The 18462-nt window shown below is 54.5% G+C and overlaps 2 protein-coding genes across 7 annotated transcripts in view; both read right to left on the bottom strand.

The window, feature by feature from the left end:
• rrp1 (ribosomal RNA processing 1) overlaps positions 1-18462 on the bottom strand; it is a 428065-nt gene that overhangs the window by 385025 nt on the left and 24578 nt on the right. The gene's annotated exons all lie outside the window — the stretch shown is intronic.
• trappc10 (trafficking protein particle complex subunit 10) overlaps positions 1-18462 on the bottom strand; it is a 98895-nt gene that overhangs the window by 72930 nt on the left and 7503 nt on the right. For all 3 annotated transcript variants that reach the window (XM_086007329.1, XM_086007330.1, XM_086007328.1), the window contains exons 2-5: positions 17491-17626; positions 15619-15815; positions 4005-4200; positions 192-303 (exon numbers count right to left, since the gene is read on the bottom strand). In XM_086007329.1, coding sequence (XP_085863455.1) covers positions 192-303; positions 4005-4200; positions 15619-15815; positions 17491-17626 — 641 coding nt within the window. The remainder of the gene's footprint in view (positions 1-191; positions 304-4004; positions 4201-15618; positions 15816-17490; positions 17627-18462) is intronic.

The following is an 18462-nucleotide window of genomic DNA, read 5'->3' on the forward strand; positions in this document are numbered from 1 at the left end:
CACTCACTCTCACACAAACATACTTAGATGTTTCCCAAGTTTCCCCTCCCTAGCCCAGCAGCTCTGTCGGAAGATGAGCAGCTCTGTAGTTGATTCTATGTCCCTACTGCTGCTGGTGTGGGGATCAGCAACCTCCACACAGGCCAAGGCTTGTGTCTGGATTAACTGGGACAAGCTAGACTAACACTTACCTCCAGCACCGTAGTTGACAACGTACTGCGTGAAGAGCGCGTCAAGCTCATCATACTGTACGAGTGCGTCCTCAAACTGCTGCAGCATCTCGAACACGAAGGCCAGCTCCTCCTTCAACCACAGAACAGGCAGAAGGAATGTCAGGACGCCGAAAAATACACATATCCTTCCACCTTCAACACGGCAAACACCAACTGCACTGACTCCAGGGGCACACCTGTGGGTACAGGGGTCGACATACCCTTCACAGCAAATCACCTCACTTGAGCTTACACAACATCCCCGAGAGAGAGCATCAATACGTCCGCAGTAGATCTAGTGTTCATGTTATTCTCTTTCTCTCCCCCACCACCACCTGCACTGGGTTACACTGTAGTTCCCAGCAGCAGCGCACTGGGTTACAATGCAGCTCCCAGCAGCAGGGCACTGGGTTACACTGCAGCTCCCAGCAGCAGGGCACTGGGTTACAATGCAGTTCCCAGCAGCAGCGCACTGGGTTACACTGCAGCTCCCAGCAGCAGGGCACTGGGTTACACTGCAGCTCCCAGCAGCAGCGCACTGGGTTACAATGCAGCTCCCAGCAGCAGCGCACTGGGTTACACTGCAGCTCCCAGCAGCAGCGCACTGGGTTACACTGCAGCACCCAGCAGCAGCGCACTGGGTTACAGTGCAGCTCCCAGCAGCAGGGCACTGGGTTACACTGCAGCTCCCAGCAGCAGGGCACTGGGTTACACTGCAGCTCCCAGCAGCAGCGCACTGGGTTACACTGCAGCTCCCAGCAGCAGGGCACTGGGTTACAGTGCAGCTCCCAGCAGCAGGGCACTGGGTTACACTGCAGCTCCCAGCAGCAGGGCACTGGGTTACACTGCAGCTCCCAGCAGCAGGGCACTGGGTTACACTGCAGCTCCCAGCAGCAGGGCACTGGGTTACACTGCAGCTCCCAGCAGCAGGGCACTGGGTTACACTGCAGCTCCCAGCAGCAGGGCACTGGGTTACACTGCAGCTCCCAGCAGCAGCGCACTGCGTTACAATGCAGCTCCCAGCAGCAGCGCACTGGGTTACAATGCAGCTCCCAGCAGCAGCGCACTGGGTTACACGGCAGCTCCCAGCAGCAGGGCACTGGGTTACAGTGCAGTTCCCAGCAGCAGCGCACTGGGTTACAGTGCAGCTCCCAGCAGCAGCGCACTGGGTTACAATGCAGCTCCCAGCAGCAGCGCACTGGGTTACACTGCAGCTCCCAGCAGCAGGGCACTGGGTTACACTGCAGCTCCCAGCAGCAGCGCACTGCGTTACAATGCAGCTCCCAGCAGCAGCGCACTGGGTTACAATGCAGCTCCCAGCAGCAGCGCACTGGGTTACACGGCAGCTCCCAGCAGCAGGGCACTGGGTTACAGTGCAGTTCCCAGCAGCAGCGCACTGGGTTACACGGCAGCTCCCAGCAGCAGGGCACTGGGTTACAGTGCAGCTCCCAGCAGCAGGGCACTGGGTTACAATGCAGCTCCCAGCAGCAGCGCACTGGGTTACACGGCAGCTCCCAGCAGCAGGGCACTGGGTTACAGTGCAGTTCCCAGCAGCAGGGCACTGGGTTACACTGCAGCTCCCAGCAGCAGGGCACTGGGTTACACTGCAGCTCCCAGCAGCAGGGCACTGGGTTACACTGCAGCTCCCAGCAGCAGCGCACTGGGTTACAATGCAGTTCCCAGCAGCAGCGCACTGGGTTACACTGCAGCTCCCAGCAGCAGGGCACTGGGTTACACTGCAGCTCCCAGCAGCAGGGCACTGGGTTACACTGCAGCTCCCAGCAGCAGCGCACTGCGTTACAATGCAGCTCCCAGCAGCAGCGCACTGGGTTATAATGCAGCTCCCAGCAGCAGCGCACTGGGTTACACGGCAGCTGCCAGCAGCAGCGCACTGGGTTACACTGCAGCTCCCAGCGGCAGCGCACTGGGTTACACTGCAGCTCCCAGCAGCAGGGCACTGGGTTACACTGCAGCTCCCAGTAGCAGGGCACTGGGTTACAATGCAGCTCCCAGCAGCAGGGCACTGGGTTACACTGCAGCTCCCAGCAGCAGGGCACTGGGTTACACTGCAGCTCCCAGCAGCAGGGCACTGGGTTACACTGCAGCTCCCAGCAGCAGGGCACTGGGTTACACTGCAGCTCCCAGCAGCAGGGCACTGGGTTACACAGCAGCTCCCAGCAGCAGGGCACTGGGTTACAATGCAGCTCCCAGCAGCAGGGCACTGGGTTACACTGCAGCTCCCAGCAGCAGGGCACTGGGTTACACTGCAGCTCCCAGCAGCAGGGCACTGGGTTACACTGCAGCTCCCAGCAGCAGGGCACTGGGTTACACTGCAGCTCCCAGCAGCAGGGCACTGGGTTACAATGCAGCTCCCAGCAGCAGCGCACTGGGTTACAATGCAGCTCCCAGCAGCAGCGCACTGGGTTACACTGCAGCTCCCAGCAGCAGCGCACTGGGTTACACTGCAGCTCCCAGCAGCAGGGCACTGGGTTACACTGCAGCTCCCAGCAGCAGGGCACTGGGTTACACTGCAGCTCCCAGCAGCAGGGCACTGGGTTACACTGCAGCTCCCAGCAGCAGGGCACTGGGTTACACTGCAGCTCCCAGCAGCAGCGCACTGGGTTACAATGCAGCTCCCAGCAGCAGGGCACTGGGTTACACTGCAGCTCCCAGCAGCAGGGCACTGGGTTACACTGCAGCTCCCAGCAGCAGGGCACTGGGTTACACTGCAGCTCCCAGCAGCAGGGCACTGGGTTACAATGCAGCTCCCAGCAGCAGGGCACTGGGTTACACTGCAGCTCCCAGCAGCAGGGCACTGGGTTACACTGCAGCTCCCAGCAGCAGCGCACTGGGTTACACTGCAGCTCCCAGCAGCAGGGCACTGGGTTACACTGCAGCTCCCAGCAGCAGGGCACTGGGTTACACTGCAGCTCCCAGCAGCAGGGCACTGGGTTACACTGCAGCTCCCAGTAGCAGGGCACTGGGTTACACTGCAGCTCCCAGCAGCAGGGCACTGGGTTACACTGCAGCTCCCAGCAGCAGGGCACTGGGTTACACTGCAGCTCCCAGCAGCAGGGCACTGGGTTACACTGCAGCTCCCAGCAGCAGCGCACTGGGTTACACTGCAGCTCCCAGCAGCAGCGCACTGGGTTACACTGCAGCTCCCAGCAGCAGGGCACTGGGTTACACTGCAGCTCCCAGCAGCAGGGCACTGGGTTACACTGCAGCTCCCAGCAGCAGGGCACTGGGTTACACTGCAGCTCCCAGCAGCAGGGCACTGGGTTACACTGCAGCTCCCAGCAGCAGGGCACTGGGTTACACTGCAGCTCCCAGCAGCAGCGCACTGGGTTACACTGCAGCTCCCAGCAGCAGGGCACTGGGTTACACTGCAGCTCCCAGCAGCAGCGCACTGGGTTACACTGCAGCTCCCAGCAGCAGGGCACTGGGTTACACTGCAGCTCCCAGCAGCAGGGCACTGGGTTACACTGCAGCTCCCAGCAGCAGCGCACTGGGTTACACTGCAGCTCACAGATGCTGCTGCCCTCCTTCAGTCAAACCCCACAGGACTGGCGGCAACGTTCCCTATAAGCCGCGCAGCTCTCTGCTGGTCCCGGGCAACCCAGGACCGGCTTTTGCAACGTTAAAGGAAACTGTGAAGGGCTGCGCACCCAAAAAAAAATGAGGGGGAACACTGACTGCTGGTCAATCCTTTCCTCCTTTAAGGCAGCAGACAGAAAGTAAAAAGCCTGAAAAAGAATCCAGCTGAACTGTCCCAGGTGCAGGCAGTCCTACCTGAACCATGAAATATTCACAGAAACTCCAGCCAGCCTCCGTCCTCTTCTCCCGCATGGTCCTCATGTCATCCTCGAACTTTCCCAGGTTCTTGGTAAACGACATAAGCAGCAAAGTCCTGAGCTTGGAGAAAAATGCGTTCCAGGATTCCTGAGTACGGGAGGAATCCTTCAGGGGATCCGACAGCACCACACACCTGCAAGAGAAAAGGCCAGATCAGAAAAGGACACTTAACCAGGTCTATACCCGCAGGCAGACCCTCCAACTCCCACACGGACACGGCCAGTTCAGGAGCTCTCACTGTCTAAGCCACAGCCCTGGGCTCACACCATGGCTGTGGGCATCTCGGATCAGGGGCAACAGACTGAGAAACCGTCCCCGATCAGAACAGACTGAGAAACCGTCCCCGATCAGAACAGACTGAGAAACCGTCCCCGATCAGAACAGACTGAGAAACCGTCCCCGATCAGAACAGACTGAGAAACTGTCCCCGATCAGAACAGAGTGAGAAACTGTCCCCGATCAGAACAGACTGAGAAACTGTCCCCGATCAGAACAGACTGAGAAACCGTCCCCGATCAGAACAGACTGAGAAACCGTCCCCGATCAGAACAGACTGAGAAACCGTCCCCGATCAGAACAGACTGAGAAACTGTCCCCGATCAGAACAGACTGAGAAACTGTCCCCGATCAGAACAGAGTGAGAAACCGTCCCCGATCAGAACAGACTGAGAAACTGTCCCCGATCAGAACAGACTGAGAAACTGTCCCCGATCAGAACAGACTGAGAAACCGTCCCTGATCAGAACAGACTGAGAAACCGTCCCCGATCGGAACAGACTGAGAAACCGTCCCTGATCGGAACAGACTGAGAAACCGTCCCCGATCAGAACAGACTGAGAAACCGTCCCCGATCAGAACAGACTGAGAAACCGTCCCCGATCAGAACAACAGACTGAGAAACCGTCCCCGATCAGAACAACAGACTGAGAAACTGTCCCTGATCAGAACAGACTGAGAAACTGTCCCTGATCAGAACAGACTGAGAAACCGTCCCCGATCAGAACAGACTGAGAAACCGTCCCCGATCAGAACAACAGACTGAGAAACCGTCCCCGATCAGAACAACAGACTGAGAAACCGTCCCCGATCAGAACAACAGACTGAGAAACCGTCCCCGATCAGAACAACAGACTGAGAAACCGTCCCCGATCAGAACAACAGACTGAGAAACCGTCCCCGATCAGAACAACAGACTGAGAAACCGTCCCCGATCGGAACAGACTGAGAAACCGTCCCCGATCAGAACAGACTGAGAAACTGTCCCCGATCAGAACAGACTGAGAAACCGTCCCCGATCAGAACAGAGTGAGAAACCGTCCCCGATCAGAACAGACTGAGAAACCGTCCCTGATCAGAACAGACTGAGAAACCGTCCCCGATCAGAACAGACTGAGAAACCGTCCCCGATCAGAACAACAGACTGAGAAACCGTCCCCGATCGGAACAGACTGAGAAACCATCCCCCGATCAGAACAGACTGAGAAACCGTCCCCGATCAGAACAGACTGAGAAACCATCCCCGATCAGAACAGACTGAGAAACTGTCCCCGATGAGAACAGACTGAGAAACTGTCCCCGATGAGAACAGACTGAGAAACTGTCCCCGATCAGAACAGACTGAGAAACCGTCCCCGATCAGAACAGACTGAGAAACCGTCCCCGATCAGAACAGACTGAGAAACCATCCCCGATCAGAACAGACTGAGAAACTGTCCCCGATGAGAACAGACTGAGAAACTGTCCCCGATCAGAACAGACTGAGAAACCATCCTGTGGTAAACCACTGTTATACCTGTCTGTATGTGTCTGTGTATTCCACTAGGTACAGGTCTGGACATGCCTCGGCTGACTCCTCCCACTATTCCAGGAATATAAGTGACTACCTCCCAGTCCCTTAGTATTCTGGACGGGTCGACCACTCGAGACTAGACCTTCATTCTTTAGTTAATAAAAGCCTGGTTGTTACTCGCTTAACCTCAGTCTTTTAAGTAATTGATGGCGCATCAATTTTATTAACTAAATTTTTTATAATGGACAAGATCCTCACACCAGCATGCCTGGACCTGGACAGTCGGGAAGCGGACGCTTCCACCAAGTTTGCTCACTGGCTCATGTGCTTCGAGGCATTCCTGACTGCCTCCACTGCGGTCGTAACGGATGCGAACAAACTGTCTGTCCTGATCTCCAAGGTGAACCACCGAGTGTACTCAGTCATCCGGGACGCGACCTCGTACACAGCCGCCCTCCAGCTCCTCAAGACCCAGTACACGCGCCCTGTGAACGAAGTTTACGCCAGGCACCTCCTGGGGAGTCGCAAGCAACAACCTGGGGAATCGACTGAGGAATACCTCCAAGCACTGTCTGTGCTTGGCCGGGCCTGTGGGTGTAAGGCGGTAATGCCCGCTAAGTACACGGAGGAACTGATCCGGGATGCCTTCGTAGCGGGCCACAGGTCCAACTACACCCGACAGCGACTGCTGGAGCAGAGTGACCTCACCCTCGACAAAGCCTCCGAAATCGCACTAACGCTGGACGCAGCCTACCGGGGCATGGATGCCTACTCCTCTGCACTGTGGACGCCGCGGGGAACGACAACCTGGGACACGGTAGGACAGCCCCATAGCACCGTGCCACCCCAGCCACAGCCCAACAACGGCCCAACCACCGCAGCAGTGTCCCAAAGCCAGACAGCAGTGTCCCAAGGCCAGAAATGCTACTTCTATGGCCAGGCCAAACACCCCAGAGCGCGCTGCCCGGCGAAGAATGCGACCTGCTCGGGCTGCGGGAAAAAGGGACACTACGCTAGCGTCTGCAAGGCCAAAGTCACCCCGAACGCCAGCAGCGCCGCGTGTGGGCCGTGCGAGCCGCCATCTTGGGCTCCTAACAGCGCCGCGTGTGGGCCGTGCGGGCCGCCATCTTGGGCCTCCCCAGCCATGTGCGAACCACCGCAGCAGCAGCCATCTTGAACGACTCCAGCCACATGGGAATCATGGACGCCGCCATCTTGGACACCAGCCGGGACGCAGCAGGCCGCCAACCCCCCCCCATCTGATACCCGCAGCGACACACCGACCCCTACGCTGGCCTCTGTTACGCTGGACCAAGCGAGACCGCACTGTAGTGTCCGTGTGTAGATAAAGACACGGAAGACAGGAGTTGGTTCATAGGTATTTACTAAGCAAGTCTGGGGGGGGTTCTAAAGGATATACACAATACACAGGCTTATATAGCCCAAGTGGCAATTGCCGGCATTACTCACACCTGGGGCTCTTAAAGGCACATACACCACAATTGCTCTCCTTTTAGTTAACCAGTACATCATATTTTTAAGTAATTATTAATTACATGTTATATGCAAAATAATATACATTGCTGTATTAATTAATTATAAGTTAGTCTCTCAGGAGGCTTCCTGACTCGGTCCGGATAACGCCTCGGGGGTGTAGTAGTTTCTGGTGGTGTAGTAGGTTCTTCTGGCAAGGCTGATTCGGCTTGAATGCCAGTGTCGGGTTCATCGGGTTCCAGTATCACCGGATCGGAGGTAGATATGGGTATCTCCACTTCATCGTTAGATGTATAGAGTGGCGGTGTAGGTTGTCCCTTTTCGGATGACTTGATGATTTGGTCAGCATGGCGCCTTATTGTGCTTTCTCCGATGTCCACGGTATACATCAGTGGTCCTAGTCGTGTGCAGATAGTTCCAGGCTGCCATTTCTCGGTACGGTAGTCCCGGGCCAAAACCGGTTGGCCTATCTGGAAGGCCCTAGTTGGCCTTTCATTCATGCCCTGAAACTGCCGGTTCTCCACGTCCCTTCGGATGTTGGGCTTGACCAAATCCAGCCGGCATCTTAGGTTTCTATTGTAGAACATCATGGCGGGAGTTTGGTTTGTAACCATATGTGTTGCATTCCTATATGCAAATAAGAAGTTATCCACCTTGTGCTGAAGTTTTATGTCTTCATTACCCATGGCCTTTATGGCCTTCTTGAAGGTCTGGACAAACCTTTCAGCCAATCCATTGGTGGCAGGATGGTATGGGGCGGACGTGTAGTGCTTTACCCCATTGTTCTTTAAGAACTTTCTGAATTCTTCGGACACAAATTGCGGTCCATTATCAGAACATATCTGTTCCGGCAGCCCATTCCTGGCAAATATGGTCCTTAATACTGTGATGGTTTTTTCCGTGGTGATGGAGGACATCTTTATTACCTCCGGCCACTTGGAGTGTGCATCAACTGCGATTAAGAACATTGAGTCCATAAATGGACCAGCAAAGTCGATGTGCACCCTTTGCCAGGGAGATGAGGGCCACTCCCATGGATGTAGAGGGGCCTGTGGCGGAGCATTTTGGACCTTCTGGCATCCTAGGCAGCTCTTGGTCATGTCTTCGATGTCTCCATCGATACCTGGCCACCATACAAACGCTCTAGCTAGGTTCTTCATTTTCACTCCACCCAGATGCCCCTCGTGAAGCTCCTTTAGTACTTTATCCTGGAGTTTGGGTGGAATCACCACTCTGGATCCACACATCAAGGTTCCTCGGCACACTGACAGTTGTTCTCTTCTTTGCGAGAATGCTGGCAATAGTGGCTCGCCATGTGCTGGCCATCCCTTCACTGTTAAATCGTAGACCCGTGAGAGAGTAGGGTCATTTCTTGTCTCCCTTTCAATGGCAGAATTTGTCACCGGTAGACATTCCACTATGGTAGAGTGGAATATCTCCACTGGGTCTACTGTAGGTGCCTCTTCTATCGTTGGCAACGGTAGGCGCGATAAACCGTCAGCATTCCCATGCTGTTTTGACCCTTTGTATTCAATGTTGTATTGGTGTGCCCCTAGAAAAAGGGACCACCTCTGTAATCTTTGTGCTGTCATAACGGGAACACCTTTTTTAGGATTGAATATGGAGATGAGGGGTTGATGGTCAGTCAGCAAGGTAAATTTTTGTCCGTGTAGGTAATGGTTGAATTTCTTCACTCCCCATACCAGGCTGAGTGCTTCTCTGTCTATTTGGGCATAGTTACGCTCAGCTGAGTTTAATGAGCGTGACGCAAAAGCTATCGGCCATTCTGAGCCATCAGGGAATTTATGGGATAATACTGCTCCTATGCCGTAAGGGGATGCATCGCACGCCAGTCTGATTGGTAGTGATGGGTTGTAATGAGCCAAAACTTTCTTGGATGTGATTAAGTCTTTACATTTATGGAAGGCACGTTTACAGTCTTCGTTCCATTTCCAAATCACTCCTGTCTGTAGAAGATCATTAAGAGGGTGTAGAATAGTTGATAAGTTCGGTAAAAATTTATGATAGTAATTTATTAATCCCAGGAATGACCTTAATTGTGAAACATTTTCAGGTGCTGGGGCTTTTATAACTGCTTCAATTTTTTCAGGTGACTTATGCAACCCTTCCTTATTAATTATGTGGCCACAATATGATATCTGATTTTGGAAAAATTCGCACTTGGGGCGATTTGCTCGTAGGCCCCGTTCTTTCAGCCTAGTGAGCACCTGCTCCAAATTGGCAAGGTGCTCGTTGTCGTTTTCTCCTGTTATAAGGATGTCGTCTAGGTAGCATTGAGTCCCCGGAATCCCTTGCAGGACTTGCTCCATAGCTCTTTGCCAGATAGCTGGAGCTGATGCTACTCCAAAAACCAGTCGATTGTACTGGTACAGGCCTTTGTGTGTGTTTATTGTGAGATACTTTTTAGAGGTCTCCTCAACCTCCATCTGTAGATATGCCTGTGCCAAGTCAATTTTTGTGAAACGTTTCCCTCCGGATAGTGAGGCGAAAATATCTTCTATCCTCGGAAGAGGATACTGTACCGTGTGAAGGACCGGGTTTACAGTCACCTTAAAGTCCCCACAGATGCGAATTTTTCTCTGTTCCTCAGAGTTATTTTTCAATGCTTTTTTCATGACTGGAACGATGGGTGTTGCCCATTCGCTCCAATCTATTTTGGATAATACGCCTGACTTTTCCAAATTCTCCAGCTCTGCCTCGACTGCCAGACGTATTGCGTATGGCACCGGTCTTGCCTTAAAAAATTTGGGAATTGCTGTATCGTCCACTTTTATTGAGGCGGTGATGCCTTTCAAGGTTCCTAGTTTCTCTTGAAACACTTCTTTGGCGTTGGCCAAGATGTCTTTTAATCGTTCAGGTATGATGTCATCATTGTTTTTTTCCTTCTTGGTCACCGTCAGTGCCTGAATGGAGTGCCAGTCTAAACGTATCTTCCTTATCCATTCACGTCCCAACAACGGTGGACCACCATCTTGTAGAATGTATAAATACAACTTTTGTATTTCTTTGCCGTTGTATACCACAGGCACCTTTATTTTTCCTTTGGGGTATACTTTCTGCCCCGTATATGTTTTTAAGATAATGGATGTGTCTTTTAGAGGTATATGCGAAAATAGCCTCTCGTAATCTCGTCGATTTATTACGGTTAGAGCTGATCCTGTATCTAGCTCCATTTTAACTGGGGACCCTGCTATTATGAGGGTAATCCAAATGGTCTGGTAACCTTCATTGGCAATTACATTATGTAATTTGAGAGAGCTTAGTCTCTTGTTCCCGGAGTCGATATCGCTCTTCTGGTCTTTGGAGCTACTGTCCGTCATCATTTGTACCTTTCTGTGCTTTTCCTTATTGATTCTTTTCCCGTTAGTGGATTTTTTATTTTCAGATCGGCATACACGTGGAATGTGTCCCATCTTTCCGCATCGCCTGCATGCTTTTTCTTTGAACCAGCAATCCCTCTGGTCATGGTTGGATCTGCCGCAGCGATAACATCTCTCGAAACCCCGTGTCATTTCATGGGTGCCGAAGTCCTGTGGCCTTTGCTGTATCTTTGCCGCTCCTATTGCACTGAAAGCCTTGTCCAGTGTTAAATCTTTTCCAGAAGATACCTTTTTTTGTGTTTCTACACTTAGGGGATTGCAGATGAATTTGTCTTGCAGAGAATCTGCCAGTCCTGCCTCGAATTGGCAGTGTAGGGTACCAACAATCTCCTCAAAATTCTTGTCCATCGGTTCGGCTGGAGTGATTAAGTTGCGTAACAGCTTGTATGTTTCTGCGCCCATTAGATCCAGAAGCACTGAAGCTTTTTTTTCATTTTCTATTCCATTTGCGGTGCAAAACACCTCCACTCTTTCTACATATGTGGTCCAATCCTCTATGTTGTTATCAAAAACATCAATATTGCCAAAGTTAGGCTCTGTTTCGTTATCAAAAGCATCAATATTGCCAGACTTAGGCATTTCAAAAAAAAAAGATATGGCGCTTCCCGCGCTTTTTTTCTCTCTCTGTAGCAACGATATGGCGCTTCCCGCGCTTTCCCGCCGCTGCTACCGATAACAACGCTGTTTTACTGTGGTTTCCGTTTATTCACTGTTGGAGACTCGTTCCCGACGGAGGTCTAAACGCTGACCTGCTTGCCGCGCCAGCCGTCTCCCGAGTGCACCCTCCCAGTCCGTTATTGCTTGCCTCCGATTTCGCTGCCTGTCTCAGCTGTAGAGCCCGCCGCTGGAGCCCCAGCCTGACGCCCAGGAAGGATTAGCGCAGTACCTGCCACCAGCTTGGCCAGCTGGTGAAACCACAGTTTCTATTACTTCCTTGAGTCTTCTGGACGCTGGAGGAATCGATGTCCTTGAGATGCTGCCGAATTGCAGGTAAGTCCGTTTCCACTTCGTCGCCACTGTAGTGTCCGTGTGTAGATAAAGACACTGAAGACAGGAGTTGGTTCATAGGTATTTACTAAGCAAGTCTGGGGGGGGTTCTAAAGGATATACACAATACACAGGCTTATATAGCCCAAGTGGCAATTACCGGCATTACTCACACCTGGGGCTCTTAAAAGGCACATACACCACAATTGCTCTTAAAGGCACATACACCACACGCACCAACTAGCTCGGTCCAAAATGGACGTTAAGGTAAACGGCCATGCAATAAACTGCCTTTTTGACTCCGGGAGCACAGAGAGCTTCATCCACCCCGACACGGTGCGGCGTTGCTCTCTCCCAGTCCTGCCTGCGCACCAGCGGATTTCTATGGCCTCCGAGTCCCAGTCAGCGGACATTGGCGGCTACTGCGTGGTGACACTAGTAGTAGACGGGACCGTGTTCAATAATTTTAAACTCCTGGTCCTGCCCCAACTTTGCGCTGCCGTTCTACTGGGGTTGGATTTCCAGTGCCACCTCAAAAGCGTTACGATGGCGTACGGTGGCCCCCTCCCCCCACTCACAGTCCGCAGCCAGCAGCCTCCAAATTGCCCGCCGCGCACCAGATGCAACCTCTCCACACTCAGAGTCCCACCCCCCCACTGTTTGCTAACCTCACCCCCGACTGTAAGCCCATCGCCACAAAGAGCAGGCGATACAGTGCCGGGGACAGGGTTTTCATCAAAACCGAAGTGGAGCGGCTCCTGAAGGAGGGGATTATTGAGGGCAGCTCCAGCCCCTGGCGAGCCCAGGTTGTGGTCGTTAAGACCGGCGAGAAACAACGCCTGGTCATCGACTACAGCCAAACAATAAACCGCTACACCCTGCTGGACGCCTACCCACTCCCCCGCATAGCTGACATGGTCAACCAGATCGCGCAGTACCGCGTCTTTTCGACCATTGACCTGAAATCAGCGTACCACCAGCTCCCCATCCGCCCCGAAGACCGCCAGTATACTGCTTTTGAGGCAAACGGCCGCCTCTATCACTTCCTTAGGGTTCCCTTTGGCGTTACCAACGGGGTCTCCGTCTTCCAAAGGGAGATGGACCGGATGGTCGATCAAAACGCGCTGCAGGCCACTTTCCCTTACCTAGACAATGTGACCATCTGCGGCCATGACTTGCAGGACCATGACGCAAACCTCGAGAAATTCCTCCGCACCGCCCAACTCCTGAACCTGACATATAACAAGGAGAAGTGCATATTCCGCACAGGCCGCCTCGCCATCCTTGGCTGTGTTGTGGAACACGGGGTCATCGGTCCCGACCCGGACGCGTCCCCTTATGGAACCCCCACTGCCCCACTGCCTAAAAGCTCTGAAGAGGTGCCTCGGGTTTTTTTCCTACTACGCCCAGTGGGTCCCCTACTATGCAGACAAAGCCCGTCCGCTGATCAAATCCACCTCTTTTCCACTTCATCAAGGCCCGCAACCTGCCTTACTCCATTGAGGAGGTCAGGACCATGACCAAGAACTGCCAAGTCTGCGCTGAGTGCAAACCGCACTTTTATAGACCAGACAGAGCCCACCTGATAAAAGCCACCCGCCCTTTCGAACGCCTGAGCGTCGATTTTAAAGGGCCTCTCCCCTCCTCCGACCGCAATGTGTACTTCCTCAACATCATTGATGAGTACTCCCGTTTCCTGTTCGCTATCCCCTGCCCGGACATGACCAGTGCCACGGTCATTAAATGTCTGAACAGCCTCTTCACCCTGTTCGGTTTCCCCAGCTATATCCATAGCGACCGGGGCTCATCGTTTATGAGCGACGAACTCCGCCAGTACCTGCTCGCTAGGGGTATAGCCACAAGCAGGACCACCAGTTACAACCCCCGGGGGAACAGACAGGTGGAAAGAGAGAATGCAACAGTTTGGAAGGCCGCCCTACTAGCCTTAAAGTCTAGGGGCCTTCCGACCTCCCGCTGGCAGGAAGTGCTCCCCGATGCGCTCCACTCGATTCGGTCACTGCTCTGCACTGCCACCAATGCCACCCCTCACGAGAAAATGTTTGTCTTCCCAAGGAAGTCCACATCGGGGACAGCGTTACTGCCATGGCTGACGTCCCCAGGGCCGGTACTACTGAGAAGACACGTGAGGACCAATAAATCGGACCCCCTGGTCGAGAGGGTCGACCTCCTCCACGCCAACCCCCAGTACGCTTACATTGCGTACCCGGATGGGCGGGAGGACACAGTCTCCATACGAGACCTCGCACCCTCGGGGATCGCTGTAACCCACTACCCATTACCACCCCCCCCCACGACACCCTCGGGGACCGCTGTAACCCACTACCCATTACCACCACCCCCCACGACCTGATATCCAACCCCAGCAGCCAGCTCGCCTTGGACCGTCACCCACGAGGACTACACTCCAGTGCCCCAGCCTACACGGGACACGACGCCGGAAGCTCCACCACCCCTGCCGTCGCCACGTCGATCACAGCGGCAGACAAGACCTCCGGAGAGACTCCAATACACGAACTTTTAAATACACTTCACCCCGCCGGACTCATTTTTAAACAAGGGGTGAATGTGGTAAACCACTGTTATACCTGTCTGTATATTCCACTAGGTACAGGTCTGGACATGCCTCGGCTGACTCCTCCCACTATTCCAGGTATATAAGTGACTACCTCCCAGTCCCTCAGTATTCTGGACGGGTCGACCACTCGAGACAGGACCTTCATTCTTTAGTTAATAAAAGCCTGGTTGTTATTCGCTTAACCTCAGTCTTTGGAGTAATCGATGGCGCATCACATCCTCAATCAGAACAGACTGAGAAACCGTCCCCGATCAGAACAGACTGAGAAACCGTCCCCGATCAGAACAGACTGAGAAACCGTCCCCGATCAGAACAGACTGAGAAACCGTCCCCGATCAGAACAGACTGAGAAACCGTCCCCGATCAGAACAGACTGAGAAACCGTCCCCGATCAGAACAGAGTGAGAAACCGTCCCCGATCAGAACAGACTGAGAAACCGTCCCCGATCAGAACAGACTGAGAAACCGTCCCCGATCAGAACAGACTGAGAAACCGTCCCCGATCAGAACAGACTGAGAAACCGTCCCCGATCAGAACAGACTGAGAAACCGTCCCCGATCAGAACAGACTGAGAAACTGTCCCCGATCAGAACAGACTGAGAAACCGTCCCCGATCAGAACAACAGACTGAGAAACTGTCCCCGATCAGAACAGACTGAGAAACCGTCCCCGATCAGAACAACAGACTGAGAAACTGTCCCCGATCAGAACAGACTGAGAAACCGTCCCCGATCAGAACAGACTGAGAAACCGTCCCCGATCAGAACAACAGACTGAGAAACTGTCCCCGATCAGAACAGACTGAGAAACCGTCCCCGATCAGAACAGACTGAGAAACCGTCCCCGATCAGAACAACAGACTGAGAAACTGTCCCCGATCAGAACAACAGACTGAGAAACTGTCCCCGATCAGAACAGACTGAGAAACTGTCCCCGATCAGAACAGACTGAGAAACCGTCCCCGATCAGAACAGACTGAGAAACCGTCCCCGATCAGAACAACAGACTGAGAAACTGTCCCCGATCAGAACAGACTGAGAAACTGTCCCCGATCAGAACAGACTGAGAAACTGTCCCCGATCAGAACAGACTGAGAAACCGTCCCCGATCAGAACAGACTGAGGAACCGTCCCTGATCAGAACAGACTGAGAAACCGTCCCTGATCAGAACAGACTGAGAAACCGTCCCCGATCAGAACAGACTGAGAAACTGTCCCCGATCAGAACAGACTGAGAAACCGTCCCCGATCAGAACAGAGTGAGAAACCGTGGACTCCCTGTACCTGTCACTTTGCTTGTTGCAGAAGTCGTTTCTGATCTTGTCAACAATCGACGTTCGGGGGAGAATATTGGTTTTGTTCTTTTTTTTGGCCTCGCTCTCCACGACAACGATCAGCCAATCAGAGCTGCTGTACGCTTTCAAAATATTCTGCCATTTTGTTATCTCGTCCTTCGCTGTTGCTTTGTAAACTTCGGTGTCCTGTTTACAGAGAGAACATCTTTCAATGGATCACAGGGAAACCAAGGCACGGCCCACAGCCCGGCCGTCACCTCTGGGATCAGCCCCGTGCTCGGCCAAGGCACGGCCCACAGCCCGGCCGTCACCTCCGGGGTCAGCCCCGTGCTCGGCCAAGGCACGGCCCACAGCCCGGCCGTCACCTCCGGGGTCAGCCCCGTGCTCGCCCAAGGCACGGCCCACAGCCCGGCCGTCACCTCTGGGATCAGCCCCGTGCTCGCCCAAGGCACGGCCCACAGCCCGGCCGTCACCTCTGGGATCAGCCCCGTGCTCGGCCAAGGCACGGCCCACAGCCCAGCCGTCACCTCCGGGGTCAGCCCCGTGCTCGGCCAAGGCACAGCTCACAGCCCAGCCGTCACCTCTGGGATCAGCCCCGCTTTCAGCCAAGGCACGGCTCACAGCCCGGCCGTCACCTCTGGGATCAGCCCCGTGCTCGGCCAAGGCACAGCCCACAGCCCGGCCGTCACCTCCGGGGTCAGCCCCGCTTTCAGCCAAGGCACGGCTCACAGCCCGGCCGTCACCTCTGGGATCAGCCCCGTGCTCGGCCAAGGCACAGCCCACAGCCCGGCCGTCACCTCCGGGGTCAGCCCCGTGCTCAGCCAAGGCACGGCCCACAGCCCGGCCGTCACCTCCGGGGTCAGCCCCGTGCTCGGCCAAGGCACGGCCCACAGCCCAGCCGTCACCTCTGGGATCAGCCCCGCTTTCAGCCAAGGCACGGCTCACAGCCCGGCCGTCACCTCTGGGATCAGCCCCGTGCTCGGCCAAGGCACAGCCCACAGCCCGGCCGTCACCTCTGGGATCAGCCCCGTGCTCGGCCAAGGCACGGCCCACAGCCCGGCCGTCACCTCCGGGGTCAGCCCCGTGCTCGCCCAAGGCATGGCCCACAGCCCGGCCGTCACCTCTGGGATCAGCCCCGTGCTCGGCCAAGGCACGGCTCACAGCCCGGCCGTCACCTCTGGGATCAGCCCCGTGCTCGGCCAAGGCACGGCTCACAGCCCGGCCGTCACCTCTGGGATCAGCCCCGTGCTCGGCCAAGGCACGGCCCACAGCCCGGCCGTCACCTCTGGGATCAGCCCCGTGCTCGGCCAAGGCACGGCTCACAGCCCGGCCGTCACCTCTGGGATCAGCCCCGCTTTCAGCCAAGGCACGGCCCACAGCACCGCAACATCCCTCGCACACATCGCTTCGTTACAGCAGGAGGTCACAGATTCACACACACTACAAGGTCAAGTTGCTGCAGAGATCCAGACTCAGCTCCCCATTGGGGGGAGGCGGGGGGGGGGGGGGGGAAAGCGATGGGTTCGCTCAGCTCCCCATTGGACAGTCAGCACCCAGGAGAGGAGGGATTGGGCCATTTATTTTCTTATATTTGTGCTGTTTGTCCATTCCTCAGAAATCACCACGCCAATTAGTTCATTTACGGTTATGATGAGTGAGTTAGTCCTTCCGCAGAATGTTCCCTCTCTCACACCAGGGATGCTGAGGCTCACGGTACACACTGCCGAACTTCGGAGGGGGAGGAGATTTATGGTGAAGAGCAGGGATCATTGGGTGATGACACAGAGCCAGAGAGGAGATCCTGGGGGCAGGTGGAAGGAGGGCGATCACACAGAGTGTCTGCACACGCTGCCATACTCACACAACAGTCCGTCCAGAATATGTGCAGGAACGGAAAGGTTAGAAGTGCTCGGTTGCCCTCCTTGGGAATCAGCTCTTCCTTAAACTGAACAAAATTCGCTTCTAGGTGGATCATTTTAGGCGGCCGTCCATAGGACCTGCAACACAGGAGGAAAAACAACATTATAGGTTCCGCCGCATTCCTCTCCGGCCAACAGTGCTGCCTCACCTGGCCGCTCAGCCGAGAGCTGCCAGGCCGTCTCTCGGTGTTAAAAGAGCGGCAGAGACCAGATAGGCCTCAGAGCGGCGGCAGCGGACCTGCGGGAGACGAGGCGGCTGAGCGGCGGCGAGGACCGGGTAGGTTTACTAATCTGCAGTCTCCGAGCTCAGAGGGAGGGAGAGAAGTAAAAAGTAATCGAAGTGTGACGTCACCAGAAAGCAGGTAAGTGATTGGTTGGTAAGTATTTCTATCTTTTTAAACTTTAACTCTGTGGTTTGCAGTTTCTAAGCTCTCTGTGGTGTAGCGGGGACTGTTGGTAAACCAGGCCCCTTAAATATATACTGTTGGGAGGGTGGCTTATCAGAGGAAGGCAGCAGCAGCCAACTTCCTGGCACCAGGGCTGGCTCTGCTGCACAGGACGGGAGGAAAAAGAGTGGTAGAGCTATAGTAATAGGGGATTCTATTGTAAGGGGAATAGATAGGTGTTTCTGTGGCCGCAAGCGAGACTCCAGGATGGTGTGTTGCCTCCCTGGTGCAAGGGTCAAGGATGTCTCAGAGCGGCTGCAGAACATTTTGGAAGGGGAGGGTGAACAGCCAGTTGTCATGGTGCATATAGGCACCAACGATATAGGTAAAAAATGGGATGAGGTCCTAAAAGCAGAATATAGGGAGTTAGGAGGTAAATTAAAAAATAGGAACTCAAAGGTAGTAATCTCAGGATTGCTACCAGTGCCATGTGCTAGTCAGAGTAGAAATAGAAGGATATTTCAGATG

This window comes from Somniosus microcephalus, chromosome 14, assembly GCF_052327205.1.
Source record: "Somniosus microcephalus isolate GS21.2 chromosome 14, FLI_Smic_1.0, whole genome shotgun sequence".
Taxonomy (NCBI): domain Eukaryota; kingdom Metazoa; phylum Chordata; class Chondrichthyes; order Squaliformes; family Somniosidae; genus Somniosus; species Somniosus microcephalus.